Below are 25,598 nucleotides of genomic sequence, written 5' to 3'. Positions count from 1 at the left end.
TCGAAACCTGCATGGCGCAGATTACCATGGCCTTATCAACGTTACTCACTGCTTTTTCAACAATTCCAGAGCATTGCTGTGAGGATTTGATTGCATTCAGCAACAAGAGCATCAGAGAGGTCAGAATATTGGATGATCACCACCCCACCTCATCACCAACTCTCCAACTCATCCCAAACGTACTGGATGGAGCACCTCCGTTTTAGAGAACACAGTTCCACTGCTCCACAGCTCAATACTGGGGGGTTTTACACCCCTCTAGCCCACACCTGGCATTAGGCATGGTGTACAACACAAGACATTATTGTTTATCTGTCCTATTTTGTTGGCAGTATTTGGCAGTAAGACAAGCTGTGTGTGTGCATTTGCACATCTGTGTCAGCAATGGGTGCTCTATCTTTCTCTCTCTTACACACACACACACACACACACACACATTTCTATACATACATATAGAGTATACATGGCCCATGTCTAGATTTCAGTACATCACCGTGGCAACAAGCTCATTATGATGTCACAATAAATGAGGGTAGTGATGCAGAACTGCAAAACTGTACAACTTGAAAGTTGGTCATTTCTGTTGAGTTCAATGAACGAAAACACTCAGAAAACGATGGAGCAGCGCTCTAAACATACAGGTCAGTCCATACACTCCTGCTGAAGTTTTACTTATTAGAGCTGCTTTTGTTTTAAGGCCACTTTTGAATCTGATATGAGACTTTAGTGAAGGGACAAAATGCTCTTTACTTAGCAACATTGTTTATGGACACTAGTGCAGTTTCAGCACATTTAAACCACACTTTACCGTAAGAAAATAGTATATCAATGTTATGGACCTGTCTAGTATTACCATTAGCAGAAATATACGCAGCTCACGGTCTATGAAATTCCATTAAAAATACAAATCATCCTGTACACAGATGGTGGTGGAAAAAAAAGGAAAAGGACAGAGGTGGAATCCAGCCGCAGTGTTCTGGTAGGAACGAGTCCAGTTCCTGATACTGAAGCCTCTACCAGGAAGAAGAGGAAAGGGACCGTAAACCGTCCCAAGGATACAACTCATGGACAGACGAAGACCACCAAGCCAGGTCAGTTCATTGGTCAGACCTGAAGAAGGTCTTGTGTATATAAGGGAACCTTTAATTATCCAAGTTTACATGACGTAAATTCCACTGCCCCTTTTACAGCAGGTGATGTTAATAGATAAACTCATGATAAATGATCTAAAGAAAGTTAATAGTCATGTTCTCCACTATTTTCCACAGATACCTTTGATGATTTATATATTTTTGGAAAGAAACTGGGCGAAGGAAGCTTTGGAACAGTCTTCGCGGGAACACGTCTCTCCGATCTCCTACAGGTTGTTACCTCAGTCTCTCCATAACTTCATTATCTCCTCTATTGTCTTTTCAGTCCCCATAATCCTAATACCCTGTATTATCCTTGTGTGCAGGTGGCCATTAAATTTGTCCCAAAACAGGAAGGTGATCTATACGTCCAAAGTGTAAGTGTACCTAGAACCCAGTTTTACCTTCAAAACCTGTCCATAAAGCATACTAGTAGTAACACAGAACTGGATTTCACATGATCAGTTCTCATTATCTGATCTCACAATGTTTTCCTGCAGCCTGCTGACTCCAAGTCCGTGCCTGCTGAAGTGGCTCTCATGCAGACGATGAGTGAGCCACCCGTTAGCAATATTATAAAGCTCATCGACTGGTTTGATGAGCCTGAGCGCTACATTTTAATCCTTGAGCGTCCTCACCCCTGCATGGACTTGGATGCCTTCCTTGACAACTTCGGAGGTTCCATCACTGAAGACATGGCCAGAAACTTAATGGTCCAGGCAGTTGGGGCGGCAAAAAAATGCCACAAGCGAGGTGTCCTGCACCGGGACATCAAAACAGAGAACTTCCTCATCAACACGGACACCTCGGAGCTAAAGCTCATTGATTTTGGCTGTGGTGACTGGGTCAGGAAGGCTGGACATACTGATTATGCAGGTATATTTGAGTTAAGGGCACTGAAATCACTACAACATTCACACATTGCTTACAAAATGAGGATCCTCAGAGGAGCCTGATGTCCCATAGCCACTTGAGCTGTTAAATGAAGATAGAAATGAAGATCTGTGCTCAGCTCTCCTTATTTCTCTTCCTCTGTTATGTTCTCAGGCACCTTGGAATACTGGCCTCCAGAATTCCTCCTAAAGCGGAGGTACCATGCCAGGCCTGCAACAGTGTGGTCGTTAGGAGTCCTTCTGTTCAGGATGGTATGTGGATTCCTGCCCTTTAGAAACGGCCTGGATATCCTCGAGGGGCTTCTGTGCTTTGAGGACGGCCTATCCAGTGGTAAGATAAATGGGAGCATCTTGGTAAACAAGAAGAAAACAGACACATATCTAAGTGGAAGAGACAGAAATCAGAAACTAGATCTGTAGTTGGGAGAATATGCAGAACTAAAGCTGAAGGATCGCAGTACATACCAGGTGTCCCCAAATGTAGAAGTTCAGATCTGTGTATATAGCATGGTAGCCTTTTTGAAATGTAGAGATCATTAAAAGAAAAGAAAAGATAAACGTCATGCTGAAGCATCTTTCTCTCATCCAATCCCATCACTCTACACAGAATGCTGCAATCTGATTAGCTGGTGCCTGCAGTACAAACCATCCAGGAGGCCTACTTTTCAGCAGATCTTGCAGCACAGTTGGTTCCAATGCAACAAGTCAGCCTAGGATCAGGTTAGCCAGGGAGAAAAGGAAGTTAATGCTAAGAGAAGAAGCAGTACAAGCTAAAATATGTCTTTTGGTGATAGAGAGGAGCTGATAGTGTGATATTAGTACATGCTCCTGACTTTCTAGAAATAATCTCAGCATTGCAAATCTTAAGGAGTGCATCTGTATCTAATGCATATTGTTTGGTTTGTGTTTCAGGCTGTGGAAAGAAAATTCTGTGGTGGTCTGCTGAGACAGATCACAATATAACACAAATAACACAAATGTGGCACAGTCTGTGACCCACTGAGTGAACAAGCTAGTGTGAGGTGTAGGGATTAGTGTAGAAGTGAGTGTAGAAGTGAGTGTGAGGTGTAGAAGCAAGTGTAAAAGGTAGTGTAGGGTGTAGTAGTGAGTGTAGAACATAGAGTGAGGTGTAGTAGTGAGTGTAAAAGCTAGTGTGAGGTGTAGAAGTGAGTGTAGAAGTTAGGGTGAGGTGTAGGAGTGAGTGTCAAGTGTAGGAGTGAGTGTAGAAGTTAGTGTGAGATGTAGGAGTGAGTGTAGAAGCTAGTGTGAGGTGTAGTAGTGAGTGTGAAGTGTAGAAGTTAGTGTGAGATGTAGGAGTGAGTGTAGAAGTCAGTATGAAGTGTAGAAGCTAGTGTAAGGTGTAGGTAGTAGTGTAGAAGTGAGTGTAGAAGCTAGTGTGAGGTGTAGGTAGTAGTGTATAAGTGAGTATAGAAGCTAGTGTGAGGTGTAGGAGTAAATGTAGAAGCTAGGGTGAAGTGTAGGTAGTAGTGTAGAAGCCAATATGGTGTGTAGAAGCTAGTGTGAGGTGTAGGGGTGAAGTGTATGTAGTAGTGTAGAAGCCAATATGGTGTGTAGAAGCTAGTGTGAGGTGTAGGAGTGAGTGTAGAAGCTAGTGTGAGGTGTAGGAGTGAGTGTAGATGCTAGGGTGAGGCCTCCATCAGATCAAGGGAGGTAAGCAGTCAGAAAGGCTTGGCTTGTTTCATCAAGAAAATAAACTCTGAAACGTTGCAGCTCTTGTCATTTACGTGTATCACCATGCTAACGTCTAGTTACACCCATACATTTGGCATTGCATAAAGACACCGTATTCATGATGAAGCCATTCCACAAGTTCATGGTGAGAAATGAATGTGCTCTATTGGTGTAATGTCTCAAAAGATCATTTATAAACTTTAAGACAATGATACTGGTTAAATAAACACATGCTGATCTACCAATGCTTAATCTACCAATCCACCAAAAAAGACTAAGACTTAATAATGTTGTGGTTGGTGTGGCGCAACAGATAACACCACTAGTTGCCACTGAGCTACCACACCATGTGGGAGACTGGGGTTCGATTCCCAGTCTGGGTGACTATGCTGCGCTACACCAATAAGAGTCCTTGGGCAAGACTCCTAACACTACATTGGCCCGCCTCTGTAATACGAGTAACCTTGTAAGTCGCTCTGGATAAGAGCGTCAGCTAAATGCCATAAATGTAAATGTAAATGTAATAAAACTGGAAGAAAATGTCAATTTAAGTTAAAATATAGGACTGTGAACCAAAGACATATCACCTTACCTGCTACATCAACCATAGGCCCACACTGCAGTTCTCTCATAATTAACATCAGCTTCATCTACCCTACAACTGAGCCCTGTGGCTCTGTAGGAAGATGGATATTCAGGAGCTTTGTTGACCACTGTTGTGGATTGTAAACTGAGCATTGCTGGCACTGGATGGCAGCATTATCTTTTGGTTTTACCTTTCTTGCTGGTTTTTTTTTTTATCTTTGTTGGTGAATGAACTTTTATTAACGATTTTGTAACGATTATTCACAGGATCGTTGGCCATTCAGGTGTCTGTAGTTTAGGCTGGACAAATAAAGTCAATACATAGTATGACTCTATATTATATACACACAGAGATGGGGGACAACTGGAAGAAAAATCAGCATAATGTGTCTCACTAAGGTGCCGCTTTCACATTGTTCATACGATTCCTGAGCTATAAATATCTTTTCTTCTTCATCATTCTTCTTTGAAATCTGAATTTCTAAATTTAATAGAAGTATACATACAACCAAAATGTCTTTTGAAAGTATGCCATTCATCGCGTTGCAAGGTAAAAAGTTCAGAGGCATCCGCGAAACTCTATGTCGGCCCACTGTACAAGACGACACTGTCATTTTCTTCATGATAATAGAACCTGAAATAATCACTGTTAGACAAACGCCATGCATGAATCGTGTCAGCGTCTTTCAAGAGCAATCGTCTTTTAGCCAGAGTCAGTTTTATCTTTTTGGGAGTATCGAACTCCATGGTTATTACGACTATTTTCTTAGACCGCAGCACAAACATAGACCCTTTATATCCGTCGGCCTACAGGGTCTCACAATAACAGAACAGTGTCTCACAATAAGCTACTAAGAATAAGAGGAAAGTAGAAGAGACCATTGAGAAGGGATGGAGAAACAGTTTTGTGAGGCAGGCAGCAGTTTTTACCCTCTTGTCTGTGTCTGACTTCTCTTCCTCACTCCAAAGTCCATACCGCTCTCATACAGGGTTTGATAGCCAGCTTCAGTCATGTGACTCTCATCTCGCACTCGTAGAAGCAGCATCCCCCTTGTCAGTACCCTGATGTTCCCGTCTTGATTTTGTAGATTTCCATCAGCATCATGAAACAGCAAGAATATTGCGAACAGCAACAAGAAAATAAACTGTTTAATCCAATAAACCTCCCCGGGCCTAAAGTTGCTCATTTCTGAGTTTGGAGTCTTAATAATGGCACGTATGTCAATTACAATTTTATATCTGTTTGGTTTAAGAGTATTTTACAAAGTAATTCCAACATAAAAGGCTCATTCATAGCTGCCTCTGTTAGTAATGCATTTCTTAGGTTAGCTGAAGGACAATGAAATCTGCCAGTTGGTCAATTCATGTAAAACACAGGACAGTGATTACACACAGAAAGAAAACTCATTAGCTTGGAAAAATGGCTAGAAATAACAGCCAATTCATTAAAGTCCCCTCCTTGTATCTAACCATGTGTCCATTTCATCATGAATATATAGGAGCACTTAGTAGTTCTACACTTACAGGCTGTAGTACATCTGTTTCTCTGTATACTTTCTCACCCTGTTCTTCAAAGGTCAGGACCCCCACAGAGCAGGTGGATCACCGTCAACACTCCATTGACACTCTCATGGTAGTGGTGTGTTTGTGTGTGCTGTGTCTGACCTGAGTGGATCAGGCGTCCTGTAGGCAGCGTCCTGTGGGCACTGATGAAAGACCAGAAGACCACAAACTGTGTAGCAGCAGATGAGCGATCAGCTCTGACTTTACACCTACAAGGTGGAGAAGCAACACCAGTAGGAGTTTCTAATAGAGTGGACAGAGAGTGGACAGTCTTTAACAACTCCAGCAGCACGGCCGTCTGATCCACACGTACCAGCACTACACACACACTACACACATTCACCTTGTCAGTGTGACTGCAATGATCCACCCTCCACATAACACCAGTGCTCTGTGGTGGTCCTGTGGGGTCCTGACCAATGAAGAACAGGGTAATAAAGTAGACAGAGGAACAGATGTACTACAGTCTGTAACTGTACAACTACTCAGTGCTCCTATACAGTACGTGGAGCTGATAAAATGGACACTGTAGAAACAAGAATTTGATGTTATGGCTGATCGGTGCTGACCTTCCCAAGACATACAAGATGAGCCAAGAAAAGAGAGACATGACTATTTTCCCTTTTTACATGAACATCAACTCACCTCTTACTCTTTAAAGAGCTGATCTGTCGATTCCCCGAGGTACACCATCAAGCACTGAATGACAACTGGTCATGTTAATGCAAGGATGGGTGGGAGCCTGAAATGATAATCCTTATTCTTCATCATCACATGCCACTGTTATTTTACAGTAAAAATCAAACACACAATAATAAAACTGTAAAATAAAAAAGTCTATCAAGGATCCCTGATGTGGTTCATGATCGATAATATTATTAACTTTCTTTCAGCTTCATCCTCAAAGGAGCTACATACACACCCATTTGACTGGTGTCCCTCACACAGAAGGAATATGTATACACAAATTACCCAAATACAGATTCTAAACATTTTAATAAACTCTGACAAGCTACCAGATGCCCAACATTAACTGGTCAGCAACTAAGTTTTGTATGAACTATTTATGTCATACACATTTTGTTGAGACAATGTCAAAGTAATAAAATAACTGTTGAAGAGTTAACTAATAAGCAAATGATATCCCTGCAGTTCGGTCATTAAATCCCTGTAATAAGATTTGAACAAACTAAGAAGTAAATGAAGGATACTTTGAGGAGGAGAGCTTGTAACTCCAACCCTAGAGCTCCACCCTCAGAACTGAAGAGAGCAAGAAGCTTTGGAGTAAATTCATTCAGTTTGGACATGAACTCTGATTCAAGATGCTCTGTTGTGATTCTGTGAAACTCGTCCTGGAGCTGAAAGACATTCAACAGTATTCGAACAAACAAATACATGAATGAAGGAATGAACAAAGTATGAATTTAAAACAGCAGAGCCATCAAATTATTAGACGTTCACAGTATCTCAAAGTTGAGAGATGAGACTGATGTCCTCCATCCTTTGACGGTGAACATTTGTGGCCTCTTTAGCTGAGCAGTGCTGGGAGTGCTCCTCTAAAGGACTCCTAGGTGATTTTGAAGAAATGCTAAGCAGAAGTAGAAGCTCACCATTTTCATCTCTACCAGCAGACGTACAAAAGACTCTGAGAATCAGTGATGCTGCCAGAGACGGAGCGTTTCAAGAAAAGCTGCATCAGTGTGTGTCTGCTATTACAGTAAATGATGGTAAAGACTCCTCTGATGTCTTTGTAATAGTGCGTAATGTAAAGGTGTGTTTCATTAGGCTGATCTTCTCTGGAGTGGAAGTCTGACCCTTTAAGGTGGATTTCCCCCCTTGTTTGAGTTCACCATAAACTTTGCCATGTCAGGATGAAATCCACTTTTAAACACTGGTGTCATTTTCACCTTTTTGCTTTGGTCTCATTGTTTTGTAGCTGTTAATGTCACCTTTGTAATGGTACGGAGTTCAGGTTGTGTTTTTAACTCTTTAATCTCCCCTTCATAAACATTGCTCTGTTAATATGGAGCTCTGTTTCTGATGCTCTCTGAATGAATGCTAAAGCTGTGGATGTTTACTACTAAATAAAACAGCATGGAAAGACATTATGAACATCTGTGTGGAGATTTCTGAACACTTCAGTCACTGTAGGCTCCAAACTGGCCTGTTGCTGGAGTGCTACCTCTAACAGCACATGTTGGTACCTTTTGGAAAGGGTACACAGCTGTACCATAGTTTAAAGCTACATCTCAGCCTCTTAGGATGCCTAATATTACCTGAACTGGTACAAGAAACCTGGGCACAGCGCCAGCAACAAGCCTGTGTGCTGTATATAAAGATTTCAGCGTAAGAGGCAGCATTTACTGAATAAACCCAGTTCATTTCCTTTACCAGGTCTGTCTTCATTAAACTGCCTGAACTATATTTACAGGGTAAAACTCTGGCTTTACCTGAACTGATGATCTTACCTGGAAGAAGAAAACACAACTGTGAGGAAGAGCTCAACAACTTCTTATTTCTTCATATTTAAAGTTTCCTCTCCGCTGCTATGGGTGGATTTCTGCAGCGGGGTTTAGCGCTTTAAAGTAGAAACGGTACAAAATGCAGGATTTACAGGATTAGAAATGCAGTATTCTTGATCAATGTAGAAAAGACCAAGAAACAAGTCGACAAACAGCTGCTCTGGAGCTGAACGTGTTTATTTATCTTCCACAACAACAATAAGCTGTTTACCACCTGATAGTGTAAAGAAAACAGCGAACAGCAGCAGAACATGCAGGTAACAGTGAGGTCTGTTAACAGATCCATTAAAAAGCTGAGCTCAGGTTCAGCCACATAGCGCTTATTTAAGCAGCTCACCAACAGTAAAGACACCTGTAGCCGGTATTCCCATCCCAAACCTGCCAAGCAGGAGAAACGTGGAAGTGATGTGTACGTCTCCTCATTTCAGAAAGACAGAAATACACTGAATTTCTACCTTCTGTGTTTTCATTTCTAGAATACAGGGATGATCCAGCACTTCACCTTCAACCAGGACCTAATTCTGACCACAGCTGTCGTCCCTTAGACACCTGCTCACTTCATGGGACGAGTATCTGGACTGTATCCTGAGGAGATTTTAGACACATGCATTTACACTGTGTGGACAAATGTGTCTCCGGTTAGTCCGACTGAACTCCGATCTCTGTGTGGGACAGAATCTGCAGAGTCTCTCAGTGAGCAGCAGTTATTACTGGTGTTGGGGTTGTCCTGGTGTGACCCCGCTGTCTCGCTCCCACAATAAAGAGACTGCAGGACAAGTTGTGAGCTTTTACTGGAGTCACATCTAAATCAAGTAAAATGAGAGAGAAAACAGCAGCTCCTCAGTCCTGTCCTCCTCCACTCTAACAGCTACAGGACACCAGAGAAACCCCATCAGTCCCACACAGTGTTTAGAGCGCATGCTGCACAGTGCTAGCACAGCTAGCTGTAGCTGGAAGAGAGTACAGCTGCTAATTAGCAGCATTTTTAGAAACACAGACGAAGCAGAACCAGTAAAAACAAGAGATACACAGACTGTGTTCCTCCAATGTAATGGTCAGTACATGAAGTTACGATAACTAAGCCCAGAAATACTTCAACAGAATGGAGAAAACGGCTGAACCCACCAGATCCTTTCAGTGGTGAAACCGGACTGAACTGGACATGGTAGGAGGCGGATTGGTGAAATGCGCAATACTCCCTCTGAGCAGGAGGTGTCGCTGTTCACCCACAGAAACATACGTTCACTCCTATTTTCTTTAAGAGCTCATTTTGGTGAATTTTACTACAATAATTTATATCTAATAATAATTTATGATAATTTAATTATAATAATAATTTATGTTAATTTAATAATAATATCTGCCTAATAATAATATAATTATATATCATTTAATAATATAATCTGCCTCATCTTCAAATCCCAATGGTTACAGGTATGGATTGGCTGAATAAAACCTGATTGACAGCAAAACTGGAGTAACTGATTGGCTGCAGCCGAAGTGATTGACAGTTGCCCCGCCCACTGGTTCTTCCTACTTGGTCTCCAGTGTTCTTTGCGATTGTTACGTCACCGCTGACGTCACATATATAAAAGCGCGGTCCTCCCTCTTCGACTCAGTTAGGATTCAGCAGTGACGTGATGTGACCCTCTACAGCAAACTCTGTTAGAACCAGAGACAGTGGTTCTACACCTACTTATCTAGAACCACTTCAGTTAAGGACTACAGACAGTGGTTCTACAACTGCTTCTTTGTACACAGGAGAAGGTAAGAACCATTTATTGATTACTGATCAGAGTGGGAGTGTGTAGTGAGAGTGGTAGAGCAGGAGAGGGAGTGTGTAGTGAGAGCAGTAGAGCAGGAGAGGGAGAGTGTAGTGAGAGCGGTAGAGCAGGAGAGGGAGGGTGTAGTGAGAGCGGTAGAGCAGGAGAGGGAGGGTGTAGTGAGAGCGGTAGAGCAGGAGAGGGAGGGTGTAGTGAAAGCGGTAGAGCAGGAGAGGGAGGGTGTAGTGAAAGCGGTAGAGCAGGAGAGGGAGGGTGTAGTGAGAGCGGTAGAGCAGGAGAGGGAGTGTGTAGTGAGAGCGGTAGAGCAGGAGAGGGAGGGTGTAGTGAAAGCGGTAGAGCAGGAGAGGGAGGGTGTAGTGAGAGCGGTAGAGCAGGAGAGGGAGTGTGTAGTGAGAGCGGTAGAGCAGCAGAGCAGGAGAGGGAGAGTGTAGTGAGAGCGGTAGAGCAGGAGAGGGAGTGTGTAGTGAGAGCGGTAGAGCAGGAGAGGGAGGGTGTAGTGAGAGCGGTAGAGCAGGAGAGGGAGGGTGTAGTGAGAGCGGTAGAGCAGGAGAGCAGGAGAGGGAGGGTGTAGTGAGAGCGGTAGAGCAGGAGAGGGAGTGTGTAGTGAGAGCGGTAGAGCAGGAGAGGGTAGAGCAGGAGAGGGAGAGTGTAGTGAGAGCGGTAGAGCAGGAGAGGGAGAGTGTAGTGAGAGCGGTAGAGCAGGAGAGGGAGTGTGTAGTGAGAGCGGTAGAGCAGGAGAGGGAGAATTAGTCTAACATTTAGTTTATCTTCCATCTACAGGGACACCATGGAAACAGACCAAGTCCTGAGAGGTTTGGGCTTCGAGGTAGTCGACCACATCGGTGAAGGAACTTTCGGTAAGGTGAAGCTGGCCACATCCAACAATTACCCGAACCAAGTGGCTATTAAAATAATAGACAAGACGAGCACAGACAACAGCCCTGATTTCCTGCACCGGGAGGTGGACATTCTGAGAGTAGTGAAGCACCCTCACATTGTTCATGTCCATGAAATCTTGGAACGAGACGGGCAGGTGTTCATCGTGATGGAGCCTGCAGCAACGGATCTCGAGGGTAAGATCCGGAAGCTCCACCACATCCCCATCGACCAGGCCAAAACATGGTTCTCCCAGCTCCTCAGTGCCATGGTCTATCTGCACCAGCAGGACATTGTCCACCGAGACCTTAAATGTGCAAATGTGCTGCTGACCGCTGATGACCAGGTCAAACTGGCTGACTTTGGTATTGGACGCTTTTATAGAAGCTTTGATGATCTAAGTCAGTCGTTTTCCTGCACTCCTTTTTACGCTGCACCTGAGGTGCTCATGGATCATCCTAAAAAGAGTGATGTGTGGAGTCTGGGTGTGATACTTTTTGTCATGTTCACCGGGACCCTGCCCTTCCAAGCCTCCAATATGAAGAATCTCCCCCGTCTCCAGCATAAGGCCTTAGTGTATCCAGATGAGGTCACAGTGGAGGAGCCCTGCTGCACCTTCATCTCCTATCTGCTGCAGTTCGATCCTGACACTAGGCCTTCAATGACCGAGGTGGCACGTCACCCTTGGCTGCAGTCGAGGTAAGGACCATAATTAACCCACTGTGCTGGAACTGGAGTATCCAGTCCCAGGTTTTATATACAGACTTTGAACTGATTCAATCTTAAAATGGAAATAAGAATCAGTGCTGTGTCATAACAGCATTCTAACTTTCCCATATATCTGAATGAATGCACAGATATAAAGAATAGGGGGCTCTAACAGGTCTTAGCAGTGCTATAAGGATTAAGATCAAAACATAGTCAGGATTAAATAAACTGTTAATTCCAACAGGACTACACACGGGAAAGGGGTCCTCACAACGTTCTTAACCTTCGAACTTCTAACTTCTCTATCTTCCATTTACAGGGAAAATATGCAAACTCACAGAGCCCTGAAAAGTCTGGGCTTCAAGGTGCTGGATGACCTCGGTGAGGGAAGATTCAGCAAGGTTATACTGGCCACGTCCAAGAAGTACTCCAACCAAGTGGCTATAAAAATACTGGACATGATGGCCGAGACAGATAAGGATTTAAAATTCCTGCCTCGGGAACTTGACATTCTGAGAGCAGTGAACCACCCTCACATTGTTCACCTCCATGACATTTCAATGCACCATGGACAGGTGTTCATCGTCATGGAGGCTGCTGCAACAGATCTCCTGAGGAAGATCAGGGAGCTCCACCATGTACCCATCAGCCGGGCCAAAACGTGGTTCTCCCAGCTCCTCAGTGCCATGGTCTATCTTCACCAGCAGGACATTGTCCATCGAGACCTCACATGTGCGAATGTGCTGCTGACCGCTGATGACCAGATCAAACTGGCGGACTTTGGTTTTGGACGCTTTTATAGAAACGCTGATGACGTAAGTCAGACGTTCTGTTGCTCTCCTCCTTACGCTGCACCTGAAGTGCTTATGGATGTTCCTTATGATCCAAAGAAGAGTGATGTGTGGAGCCTGGGTGTGATTCTTTATGTCATGGTCACTGGAGACCTGCCCTTCAAGGACTCCACTGACGAGAATCTCCTACGTCTCCAACGTAAGGCCTTAGTCTATCCAGATAAGAGCACAGTGGTGGAGCCCTGCCGCACCTTCATCTCTTATCTGCTACAGTTTGATCCTCACACTCGACCTTCAGTGACAGAGGTGGCACAGCACCAATGGCTGCAGTCAAGGTAAGAACCATAATTAACCCATTGTGCTGGAGGTGGAGTATCTACTTCCAGGTTTTCCTATATATATATATATATATATATATATATATATATATATATATATATATATATATATATATATATATATATATAATCTCTTATTCTGTATCATAACATTATTATAACTTACTCATATATCTGAATGAACGCAGATATACACAAAATGAGCTCAAAGTCCTCTGTTACTATAGTAACAGCGTATTGAAATATTTAATAAGTTAATGAGAAAAATCCCTGTTGTTTCCTAAGCAGCATTTCTCAGCTACCAGATAACTTTAGCCCAATGGTGAGGATCGGAATGTCCTTCAGCTCCTCTCCTATTGGACAGGCTGGACTCCAGGCTGAAGGTCACTGTCTGAACTGAGAGTCCTGCTCTGTGAAACACCCCCAGATCGGTCAGTTATTTGTTCCTTTGCTAAATTTCTCTTGTATTTTCATCAACAGTGGAACTGAAGGCTCATCACTGGCTAAGGCTGAAAGCTCTCTGGGACACAATGTGTTTGGTGGTGAAACTGCATACTGTAAGGGCTGCACTAAATCTGAGCAGGACAGGATGAAGCGTTTGGAGAAAACCAGCCGGTATGTTTGATTTATTTGTTGTTTCCACTGTTTCTGAATTGATTCTGAAGTGCTTTATTTGTCCTGATATATCTTGGCTCCTCCCATTAAAACCTTTTTGTAAACAGATAAATAGGTAACATACAGTATCAGTTCATTACCAATAAGTAAATAATCAAAGATGACTTATGTTCCTCATCTGTTCTGTATGATCTCCAGAGTCATAGGCAGGTTTCTTGTGGTGACGGTCGATGATCAGCTTGAGGGAAACAGCAGAGCTTATTCCGATCGAGACGTGAACCCACTCCAGTCCACAGAGCAAGAGTCTCAGTCTCCCTCTTTGAGCAGAGAGACAGAGGTGCTCTCCTGTCGAGACTTGAACTGTGAGTCTCTAAAGCCTGAGCGGAAGGACGAGAGCAGTAGAACTGGTGCTGGTTCAACTTGCAGAAGCGTAGAGGTTGTGGAGGAGGAGGACGGCTGCTTCAGCTGTAGTCCATTTGGTGCTGCAGTTAAAAGGGCAGCTAAGGCTTATGTTGTAGCACCAGTTCTCAGAGCCTCCCGGAAACTTCGAAGGAGGGTGAAGAAGTTTTTCAGGATGGACTCTGTGGTGCACAAAGCCTTCTCTTCTTCCCAGCAAGATGCTCCTCGTTCTGCTTCCTCTGCAGAAGCTTCTGCATCCTCGTGTTCCCAGCAGGCTTGTGAGGATGTGCTCTGTGGGCCGGTGGTGGAGGCTGAAGCTGTTCTCCCACAGTCCACCGTAAGGCAGAGATCCGGGAGGCTGAGATTCCCCAAGTTTAAGGTATGTGAGTCGAGTGGTGAGAGGTCTTGACCGCCCCAGATTTTATACTGTAAAATCACTTTGAATATTTCTAAAAAATATATTTATTCAGTGTTTAATCTTTGTGATTTTGTCCCTCCAACAGTTCCTGAAGAAGTCGACAAGGGTACATCCTTTGTAGCCCTCTTACACGGCTCCAGGTGACGACATACTGTCTGTTTCATTTTTAGGGGAAATTCCTGCTCCATTGGTTTGTGGTCGAGCAGAAACCTGTGCTCCCACAGCCCACAGTGATGCAGGATAACAGGAGACTGAAGTTCCCCAAGTTTAAGGTATGTGAGTCGAGTGGTGAGAGATCTTGACAGCTCCAGATTTTATACTGTAAAAACTTCATATTTGTCAGAAATGTTTTAGTTGTTTAATCTTCGTCATTTTGTTCCTCCAACAGATCCTGATGAAGTCGAAAAGAAAACATCCTTTGTAGCCCTTTAGCACGACTCCAGGTGATGACGATGTACTGACCGGACTCGATTCTGAAGGGAAAGTCCCGCTCCGTGGGCTGGTGGTTGAGCTAGAACTTGTGCTCCCACAGCCCACTGTGATGCAGGAAACAAGGAGGCCAAGATTTCGGCTCCCCTTCAGATGATCTAGACTGAGATTCAACTTTAAGGTGTGTGAATATTCTCCTCATAAAGCTCTGTTCTTATCTGTGACACTTGCAATAGCGCCACCTTCAGCTGAATTGTTAATATTTTGTTATATTCTCTGTTCAGGCTGAGCTAAGATCTAAAGAGAAGGATTCGTCTCAGGTGATCGCAAAAGTTCTGCTCCATGGACCGGTCGAGCTACAACCTGTGCTCCCACAGTGATGCAGGAAACCAGGAGACAGAGGCTTCAGCTCTGCTTCAGATTCTCTATCCTGAGATCCAGTTCAGGTATTTAATATTTTCCAAATCACTTGAAATGTTGTAGATGTTCTGTCATGTTGTCTCATGGAGCCTGGAGGAGCGGAGCAGGGCCTGGAGGAGCGGAGCCTGGAGGAGCGATACAGACTCTGTTAAACTAAAGAATTTAGCATTTCTAAAAAACATTAGTATAGAGTAATAATAATAATAATAATAATTTCATAATAAAATAAAACGTTTAATTTAAACTTTTAATAAAATAAAATAAAAAAAAAATCAAGGATGTTTTCCAGAATGTTTTTATTCTCCTTTCAGGCTGAAAAACTATTTTGATTTATTTTAAATCTAAACTTTTATGAGGGAGTTTTGTGTCCACTCAGGTGGTCAGCGTTGAGCTACAAGTAATACATATTAAAAACTAATGAAGGAAAATGAAAACTTTTAACACCGTAGAAGAAATCCTGTGTAATGTTTAGTGGTGTATGAACAGTCAGAGCAGGCCAAGCACTTCCAGCAAAGAGGAGGCAGAGCTGTTTCTTAGCCCTTGTGGACGGCAGCTCTGCTTTTTCTCAAACTTGACCAGCTGCACAGCCCAGGCTACTGATGGATTATTTGCGTGTAAGAATACATTATGTACTCATAAACATGTTTTCTATGTGTATTCTGCTATAATGACCATGCCTGAGACAGTCAGCACTTCTGTACTCAAGATTAGTGTAATACCCTTGGGGGACTAAGCAGAGCCTACTAGGGGTGAATCAGAGGCGAACTGATTGGAAAAAAAACAAAATTCTGCAGTAGTGTGGTAGTCAGCACAAATGGCCTTGCAGGTGTTAGCAGGGGTAAGGGGCTTCCCTTAGTGATATAAGCAGACCCAACCGTGAGACATTATGATAAAAAAATATGCGTAGGGGTAGCCACAGCTAGACAAGGACAGTATATAAGGCCCAGGAGGAGCCCCACTTTTTAGACTGCTTTGGGAGAGTGCTGGCTGTCTCAGGCTAACACATTACTTGTAGTGCCTTAGTCTTCAACTTATTTTGTACACTTTATGCAGAAATAAAGGTTGCACTCTGCCTTTCTATTGACTACGGAGCTGGATTCTTTTATGCACCATTTCTAAATGCTTATTAGCTGATTGGGGGAATTTATAGAAAAAAAGAACCGACAATTCGCTGATCTTTTTGAATGCCTCATGTTTGAATGGAGTGCCATTGTCACTAGAGGTTCGCTTTAGCAGGCCCCACCTGGGAATAATCTCTTGTAAGAGAGCTCTATATACCGCTTGCGCGTTTTGCTTTGTTGTTCAGAACACTTCCACCCAATTAGAGAACATGTCCACACAGACCAGACAGTACATTTTCCCCTCACTTGGTGTGAGTTCAACAAAATTTGCCCGTGTTCAAATGGCATGTCTGGCTGAGGATGTGCCCCCCGTGCCAAGTTGGCACCTACTTGTAATTTGATTTACATTCTTTCTGTACATGAGATACCACCCCCCCTTTGCATGTGAGCATTCCCATGAGCAATCATTGCAAAGTATCTAAAGTATACTTTTGGGAGGCAGGGTCGTCTTAGTGCATCCTGCCGTACATCGTCTTGTTTTACGCAGCCACCTGCTGCCCAGGTTTTCTTCTTCTGGGCTGTTGCTGAGGTTTGTATGTCTTTGACATTTATTGTCAGGTTTCATATATGCATAGTTTGCAGTGAGCCCTGCACTAGCGACTTGCTTGCTGACAGTTTTGCTGCCGCATCCACTCTTTCATTGCCTCTGTTCACTTTGTGTGTGCCTCGTATTTGTGAACAGTAACTGCTTTGGGTAAAAGTATTGCTTGCAACAGTGAGATGCTGAGCTTGTTAGGATTCTTGTGCTTCCATATGGCCTCATACTCATGGACCACCCCCTACCCATATCTACTATCGGTCCAAATGACCACTGTTTTGTCTTTCCCTTTTTCACATGCCTTAATCAGCGCCACCAGATCGACAGCTTGTGCTGAAAACGAGGGTGGGAGCGACCCGCTGGCCACTGTCTCAGTATCCGTAACCACTGCCCACCCAACTCTATTAACCCCATACTCCGTTCTGGAGGCCGACCCTGGGGTTAGCTGCAAAGGTCTCAAACTGTCCTTGATGGTAGGGGACTCACAATATCCCTGACACAATCGGGTAAATGTGTATGGTTTCCAATCAAACGAGAATGCAAACCTGAACTTACGATCGTGATGCACTGGTACACTAAAAAATGCGTTTGCAAAATCTACTACAGTGAACCATTGTGCATCTGGTGGGATTTTTTTCCCAAAATTGTGTGGGGGATTTGGTACCTCGGGGGCCCAAGGCACCACAGCTGCATTTACCTTTTTTTACCTTTTTTAAATAGCTTTATTATTCAATAGAAAAGTTGTTTTACAATAGAAACATACAAGACAACATTACATATATATATATATGCTCAAGATTATTCTCAATCAAAATCAAGATCAAATTTAAGTCCAAAAAGTCCCATACATCACCTTTATGTTTTTAAAGTCTAGAGTCCTTCGTCTTCTCAATTCCATCATGATTTGTTTAAAACACATTCACTTGAGACAAACGGATGATCTTATAGACATGCGACATCTTGTTTTCTACAGTTTATGCTTCACAATACATAATATTAACCATATCATTTCTTTTCGGATTCTGAGAGTGTATCATTAAAAAATACCAAAGGCAACAGTTTTTAAGTAATTTGAAATGTAGGGTTGATGTCTTTTAGTTTATCCCAAACTCGTTTTGACCTATAACATTCAAGAAGAAAATGCTCTAAAGTTTTTTCATTATTACAATTGGGCATTGGACTTTGTGGACATTGTGTTGTCTTTATGTAGCAACTCCATTTTACCACTGTTCTTACTGGAATCCGCCTTACTGAGGTTAACCATGCTGTGTCTCGTATATATCTCTTTATAATTTATTAATCCACCATATACAATATCTGCTATATTCTTATATATATATCTTTATTAGAATCAAAAGCCCAGTTAATATTAAGTCATTCATATTTATTTGTAAAGTCTGAATATATTATTTTATAATACAGTATTTTAGATCTAGCTCTTCCTCTTTTTTTCTGTTTCCAATTGCTAATATTTCCTACTCACTCCGCTTGTCTATATAATCAATTTGCTATAATTTTACAAACTACTATTTTGGGTTTCAGACCAAAGTCTATTGCCCCTAAACCACCCTGTTCTTTACTTTTAAAAACTAGCTCTCGCTTTGTCACCTCCCGTGTGGTACCCCAAATTTACTCCAAACATCTGTAGGTGGAAATATACAAGACACAAATAGAATTTTATACAATATATACATTTTAATAATTCTGATTTTTGCTTTATAACTCAAATTATGATTATCAAATTGGCTAATTTCTTCTCGTATTTCTAGTTCCTTTTCTTTCCAGTTTCCATCAACACAACCAGTATTCTCTCATTATGTTCCTAAAATCTTTATTTGATTCTTTTCAGGTATATTAACTGGGAATTTATATGTAGTTTCACCAATCTACAAGCACTCTGATTTAGACATGTTTAACATGGCGCCTGACGCTTGCTCATACTGTCTAAAAAGTTGATAAATAATTTCATAAATTTCATAAATTCTTTCCTTGTTTTAATGATAACTGTGATGTCATCTGCATACGCAGAGATAATGAACTTTTTCCTATTAACTTTAACACCATTTAGAGTGTCACCCTTTTTGATTTTTTTAATTAAGGGGCTTATAGCTAAAACATATGAGGCGACACTAAGTGGGGAGTCTTGTTTAACTCCTCTCAGGGTCAGAAAATCATCAGTTAATTGACCATTGACATTCACTTGAACTTTCGATTTCTTATACAAACATTTAATCATGTCAATAAAACTCCCTGGAAAACCGTATGTTCTAAGAAGAACTACATGTTTTAAGAGAACTGCAAAAATATAATCTTTGGAAATTGAATCAAATGCCTTTTTTTGATCTAGGGCAACAATATAAACATTTCTATATTCCTGATTATATAGTATCTCTCTTAATGAACACAAATTATTCCACATATATCAACCTTTTACAGCACATGTTTGTTCTTTTACAATAATCAAATCTAGCACATCTTCTAATCTATTCATAATAATCTTAGCAAGGATTTCATTCATTTCTGAATTCATTTCTGAATTCATTAAGGTCAGATGCCTGTAATTATCAATATTTGATTTATCACCTTTTTTGTGTGTAAGCGTTAATACTCCATAGAAGGAACCATGCATACACCCGTCTGAATCTCTTCATCATATACCCGTGTTAATTAATATTGGAGACATTTCTTTAATAAAGTTCAAATAAATCCCCATCTGGACCTGGTGCTTTTGTAGGTTTAATTGTTTTCTCACATTTGCATTTTCAGTCTTTAAATTTTAATCTTCCAAGGGATCAAAAGTTTCAGTGTTTGGCGTGTGAACGTCTAAAAAGTTGTTTTTTTTTTGTCAAATTATCAATGGTTTATCAAATCATCAATAGTTCTTTATACATTTCTTTACATAAAACTCTTTTTTCTTTATTTCATCAGTTTATCATTTCATTTCCTAATTTAATAGAATGTATTTGTGATTTGCTTTTTTTTATATATAGACATTATTTTATCTGGGTTAAATTTTCAAGTGAACTTAATCCTGCTAAAGCTTGAAGATTTTCACAATTCATTTCATCTATCATTTCATCAATATTCATTTTCCAATAATTCCTATTTCTTTCTCCTTCATTAAACTTAATAGTAGTCAATACTGTTAGGTGATCTGATTCAACTAAAAGTTTATTCATATAGGATAAGACAGTAAACTTTTTCTTAGAAGTATATATTTTATCAATATGGGATTTAAAGACTCTATCAAATCTTGTAAATCCAATTTTTTGAGGAAAAAGAACTTTGTACTTCGAAACATATCATTTACTTTATTATCTTTCATAATTTGTTTTAAAATACGCCCTTCTCTTAAAATTGTTTTTAGATTAGTTGAAGAACTATCTATATCATCTGTGATAGTATTAAAATCACCACAGATATACATTGATTACTCTAATTTTGTTTCCATACATAAAAAATCTACATACATCAAATCTACATACATCAACCTACTTTTATAATTTGAATATCATTCGTAAAAAATAATATCGCTATCTTCACCTAATGAAAAAATAGATTTATTATTACCCCATATCTCCATAATATCACATATATCATTATAATTAATTAATCTTGTTTACTTACTTTACTTGTGAACATAGAATATCAAATTTTTCTCACATTAAAACATTTAACTTTTTGGTCTATTCCTACTAGATAATTCCACAAACATTACAACTAGCTACTGCTAGGTTGCAAGAAGACATGGAAAATTATTTAAATCATTTTTTCTAACTTTTCCCAGTAGTTCAGATCCACACTTCCCCTCGGTCTCCTCGGAAAAGACCCGTTTTCTTTTAGCTTCTTGAGGCCAGTGTTTCACAGTCACATTTGCTTTGTTTTCCCGTTTGGAGATCATCTTCTGACCTTTTTTTGTTCTCTCTCTTGTTTAGTGGTCGGAGAAAGTGAGCCCGTACTAAAGTCCTCCTCAGTTGCATTTTCATGCGTTTCCTCTTCCCCGCTGTGAGATGAGTAGTCTCCACTCGTGACTCCTCTGAGTCACTATCGTTGCTGCTGGACACAGTCTCTCCAGATGCTTGTAGAGTTCTGTGTGGGTCATTTTTTCCATTCTGTGATTTTATGATATCCTTGTTTTTGTCAGAGCTGGTTTGACAGAATTGAACTTTGGTTTAGGTCTCTCTTCCTCTTGTCTTGTCATCTCTTCCGTTCCTTTCCTTCATTTAGTATTAGCTGCAAATTTCTTTGTCCTAATTTTATTTTATTCATGTAAGATTGTGGGCAGTTAAAGAAGCTGTGGCCAACTATGCTAGACAAACTGCACTTGGCAGTGTTAGAGCATGCAGCAGATTTATGGCCTAACTGGCCACATTTTCAACATTTTACTGTGTCACATTCTTTGGCGTGATGGTCAGATGACTGACAGATGAAACAAAAGGACACTTGTTCTTGATAGGTAATTGTAATTGCCGTTGTACGGGCCCAGAGAGAGCAAATTTGGGAGAGTTAAAGGATGACCTTGTGAATCTTTTTTGAGCTTGACTTGATATTTCCTTACTCCGTACCAAAAGCCTAAATTATCCACAGGCTTCTCTGCTGGTTTCAGGAGTTCACAGAAACGGGATAGGTACAAAACGTCTGCATCTGTGATTCGACCAGTTCAAAACTTCACAAATATGTTCTTGACATCAAAATTAATGGGGGAAAAAGACTGAAAATCTTTCCACTTGTCCTGATTTGATGAGAACGAATCCAGGAACTTATGTAATGCTAATTCACTATTAAAGCAATTTTCATACTCCGTTTTGTTTGGGAGGCCGATGAAAGAATTTGCAATAACTCTCTCACTTTGTTCCCAGGTGCTTCATCAAGTTTGAATTCTCTGCAGAATCTTTCCAGTTCTTACCCATAACACATTCCCCCCGCCTGTCCGATGGGTGGCAGGGTCTCCATGGCCTCTTTTATTTCTGCTTCTGTCCAGGTCAGGTCCGGACACCTCCGTCATGGGTGCTTGAATGGACGGCTGTGGTTTGTTCTTGTTGCAAATCTGCTTTCTGGTCATCACTGGGCTGTTGCCTGGAGTCGGTCAGTCATCATGTGCTTTGCAATTCCTGGCCACACTTCTGACAGCAGCCGGAGGTGCAGACACCGCAATTCCAGCTACCTCATTTACCTACCTTGTTCTAATACCAAGATGGTGACTTGGGGACTCTGGAATTACCAGTCTGCAGTGCAGAATGCAGATTTCATCTCAGCTTCTGCTTCTGCTCGGTCTCTAAACTTCCTGGCTCTGACTGAAACTTGGATCACCCCGGACAACTCTGCAACTCCAGTCGCCTTGTCATCTGCCTTTGCCTTTTCCCACTCTCCACGAAGGACTGGCAGGGGCGGCGGCACAGGCTTGCTCCTCTCTCCTCTGTGGCGCTTCACCCCGCTCTCTTTTTCTAATCTTGACATTTCCTCTTTTGAATACCAGTCTCTGCTCTGGATGTGGCTGTGACTCCTTTGGATGTCTCTGATCACCACTTTCTCTCCTTCTCACTCCCCCTTTCTGCCCCCTCAACCACTACTTCTGCAGGTTCTTCCACTCTTCACTGCAATCTTCGCTCTGTTTTCCCCTCAGCTCAGCTCAACTGTTCTGACCACTCTTCCACATCTTGAATATTTCTCCTCTCTGCCACAAACACTCTCCTCTCATCTATCTTCACCTCTGTCCATCTTCTCTGCCCTTTTTCATCTAGGTCAGCAAATTCTTCTCCACCTTCCCCGTGGCTGTCAAATGTTCTCTGCAACAACCGTAAAGAGCTAAGACTGGCTGAAAGGAAGTAGAGAAAGTCACAACCTGACTCTGACCTCCACTCCCATCTCCGACGTCTCTTCTCTCCAGGTCCAGAACGGACGTTACTGCTGCTAAAGCATCTTTCTACAGGGGGAAACTGGAAACATCTGCATCTGACCCACGCAAACTTTTCACCATCTTCTCCTCTCTCATCAACCCTCCCGACTCCCCCACCACCCTTTCTGCAGAACATTTAGTCTCCTTCTTTGAAGAAAAGGTTGACAAGATCCGCCGATCCTTCCCCCCCTGCCTCTACCCCACCCTCTAGACACGGTCCTCCTCCTCCCTCATCTCTGTCCTACTTCTCTCCTCTTTCCACAGAGGACCTCCTACATCTTCTCACCTCTACTAATTCTACCACCTGTCCGCTAGACCCTGTTCCATCCCCTCTGTTCCAAACAATTGCTCCAAACCTCCTTCCTTTCACCTCCTTTATCATAAACAGCTCTTTGTTGTCAGGTTATGTACCATCCGCCTTCAAGTCTGCCAGTTCTGCCAGAGTTGTGCCTATCCTAAAGAAACCAACTCTGGACAGCTTGGACATCGGCAACTACAGACCCATTTCTCTTTTCTCCTTTCTCTCAAAGATTCTTCAACGTTCCGTCTACAATGAACTGTCTCTCTTTCTCACTCTAAACAATCTACAGGACCCTAACCAGTCTGGCTTCAAAGCTGCACACTCTACTGAAACTGCTCTCATTGCAGTTACAGAGAAGCTCCATGCAGATAAAGCTGCCAAACTGTCATCGGTTCTGATTCTCCTCGACCTCTCCGCAGCTTTTGGAAATAAAGTTTGTGAGTGATAAATGTATTGTTGGACAATTTAAGATGTCTTTTCAGTGAAATAAAATTGAACATTTTTGTTGATGATGCCTGGTATGAAAGTATAACTTGTTTAAAGATATATGTATATATATATATAGATATAACCTGAGTATTGATAGATAACGTTTTTGTGCTGTTAAAGGGCCTAGTGGGTCCATAAGATATAAATTGCTTGTCTGTTTCTTTCTCATCCAACCTGGGTGTGTGAGAGTTGAGGAAAACGGAGGGGCTGCAGAGAAGGCAGCTGTCCAGTGCATCACACAGATTGAGGCTGACGGCAGGGGGGGCTGCTGCTGACTTCACTTTTGATCAGGCCAGTATGGTTTCACCATCTACCTGCATTCTATATATAGTCAGTATTGTTGATACACATTTAGTTTGCTTTCATTTCAAGGCTATTATAAGCATATTTCTGAATTTACTAGTGTAGTCTAAATGCTGTAGTTATTTAAGAGAGAGGCTTGGCAACAGACTGAACAGTTAATGTGTTGGAAAGTAATGACCTGGTGGAAACTCTGTTGAGAGTTGTATATGCAAGTTTCAATAGTCTGTTCCGATTTGAGCTGTGTGATTCATTATTGAGACTGTTTGAGGATTTGAAGTCAAAAGGATTTGGTCAATATAGGTAAATTAAGTGTTGTGCATTGCTATCACCTCAATAAGTATTTTGATTCCTCTGAAGTTGACAAATTCATTTAATTTTTACTGGTTATGGTAAAATAGTGACTTGAAGAAAAAAAAACAGGGAAGTCATCTAAATAGCTTTAAGTAGTTTTAGTTTTAGTAATTTGTTTTAATTTACTGTAAGGGAATAAAAGAGTCATTGTAATGTCAAAAGAGGAAACTAAAAGTTGAAAAGTAATTACTCCTGTTGATGTAGTTGTCATGCTGGCTAGGCGAGACAAGGGAACACTCGCAGGGACAGAGCAATGCAGAGAAACAGGCTTTAATGACCAAACCAAAATGAACAAACATAAACAAAACGAGGCAGCAAAGTACAGGGTCCAACAACCGAAAACAGAAAACAAACAGGTGACAACTGAACGGGGTTAAACCTGGACAACCACCTGAGGCTGGAAAGCAGTCCGGGAGCAAAGCGAGAGGGGACAAATCAAACGGGGGGAGGAAGGCTAGAACGCAACAGAACCAACGAAACTAACAAACAAAAACCTCACCCCAAAACCGCGCTCGTCAGGCACTGATGAACTTACTCGACTCAGGTGCAAGGGAGCCGGACGCCAATCATGCGCGGCGCTGCAGGGCTGACAGTAGTTCAGAAGAATAACCCTTTAACTTACAGGCATTGCAAAAATATCAGAGAAATGGCATAAATGCTGGCCTGACATTGATCGACTATAGCCAATAGAGGGGACCCTTAACCCAGATGTAAATAAAACAATGCAGGTACTTATAGGAGAGTGTTTTTGTCTACTTATAAGGCAGATCAAAAGAAAGGAGAAAAACATAAAGAAAAGAGACGAACAGAACATGGCATTTTCCAGTTGTTTGAAAATGAGGGACAGAAACTGATAAAAGCTGCAAAGGATAAGAAGAGATGAGAGAAGGAGAAATGTAGAAGGAATTTAACAGAAATGGATAAATGAATGGCAGAAATTAATGTACCTTTCTCACACACTGACTCGGAAAAGAGACCCCCACCTTATGACACCTTTGGTATTAAAGCCCAAATGAAAACTTTGACCTACCAATGGTTTCTTTAATCTGAGAATTCTTGCTCACTTTACTGGACCAATTAGTCCCCTTACATTCCATGACACAAGCTTAACAGTGAATCTCACCGCACTCACCCCGCTATTTGGCACACCATACATAATAAACTGAAAAGTACAAAGATGGTGTGATCATATACCATGTTATTATATATATATATATATATGGCAGAGAGAGAGAGTATAGAGATATACCTTTCAGCGCAAGTCCTTCTTTGTATCCATGTTTCTTATACCAGTAAAGGTACTATAACGTATCCTAAGAGGCTAAAATGTAGCTTTAAACTATGGTACAGCTGTGTCTCCATTCCAAAAGGTACAAACATGTGCTTTTAGAGATACAGTTGTGCTCAAAAGTTTACATACCCCGGCAGAATTTTTG

The 25,598-nt window shown here is 41.7% G+C and overlaps 1 protein-coding gene across 1 annotated transcript; it reads left to right on the top strand.

The window, feature by feature from the left end:
- The first annotated feature begins 616 nt into the window (after positions 1-616).
- Positions 617-5,337, top strand: LOC140556607 (serine/threonine-protein kinase pim-1-like). The gene is made up of 8 exons (XM_072680686.1): positions 617-641; positions 924-1,091; positions 1,269-1,363; positions 1,457-1,507; positions 1,631-2,006; positions 2,178-2,354; positions 2,631-2,708; positions 5,270-5,337. Exons 1-8 carry the CDS (start codon positions 617-619, stop codon positions 5,335-5,337), a joined length of 1,038 nt encoding a protein of 345 aa, XP_072536787.1.
- The last annotated feature ends 20,261 nt before the right edge of the window (positions 5,338-25,598 follow it).

The sequence above is a fragment of the Salminus brasiliensis genome, chromosome 5 (genome assembly GCF_030463535.1).
Source record: "Salminus brasiliensis chromosome 5, fSalBra1.hap2, whole genome shotgun sequence".
NCBI classification, from domain to species: Eukaryota; Metazoa; Chordata; class Actinopteri; order Characiformes; family Bryconidae; genus Salminus; species Salminus brasiliensis.
The sequence above is the reverse complement of the archived record's forward strand: the minus strand, read 5'-3'. Positions and strand labels throughout refer to the sequence as shown.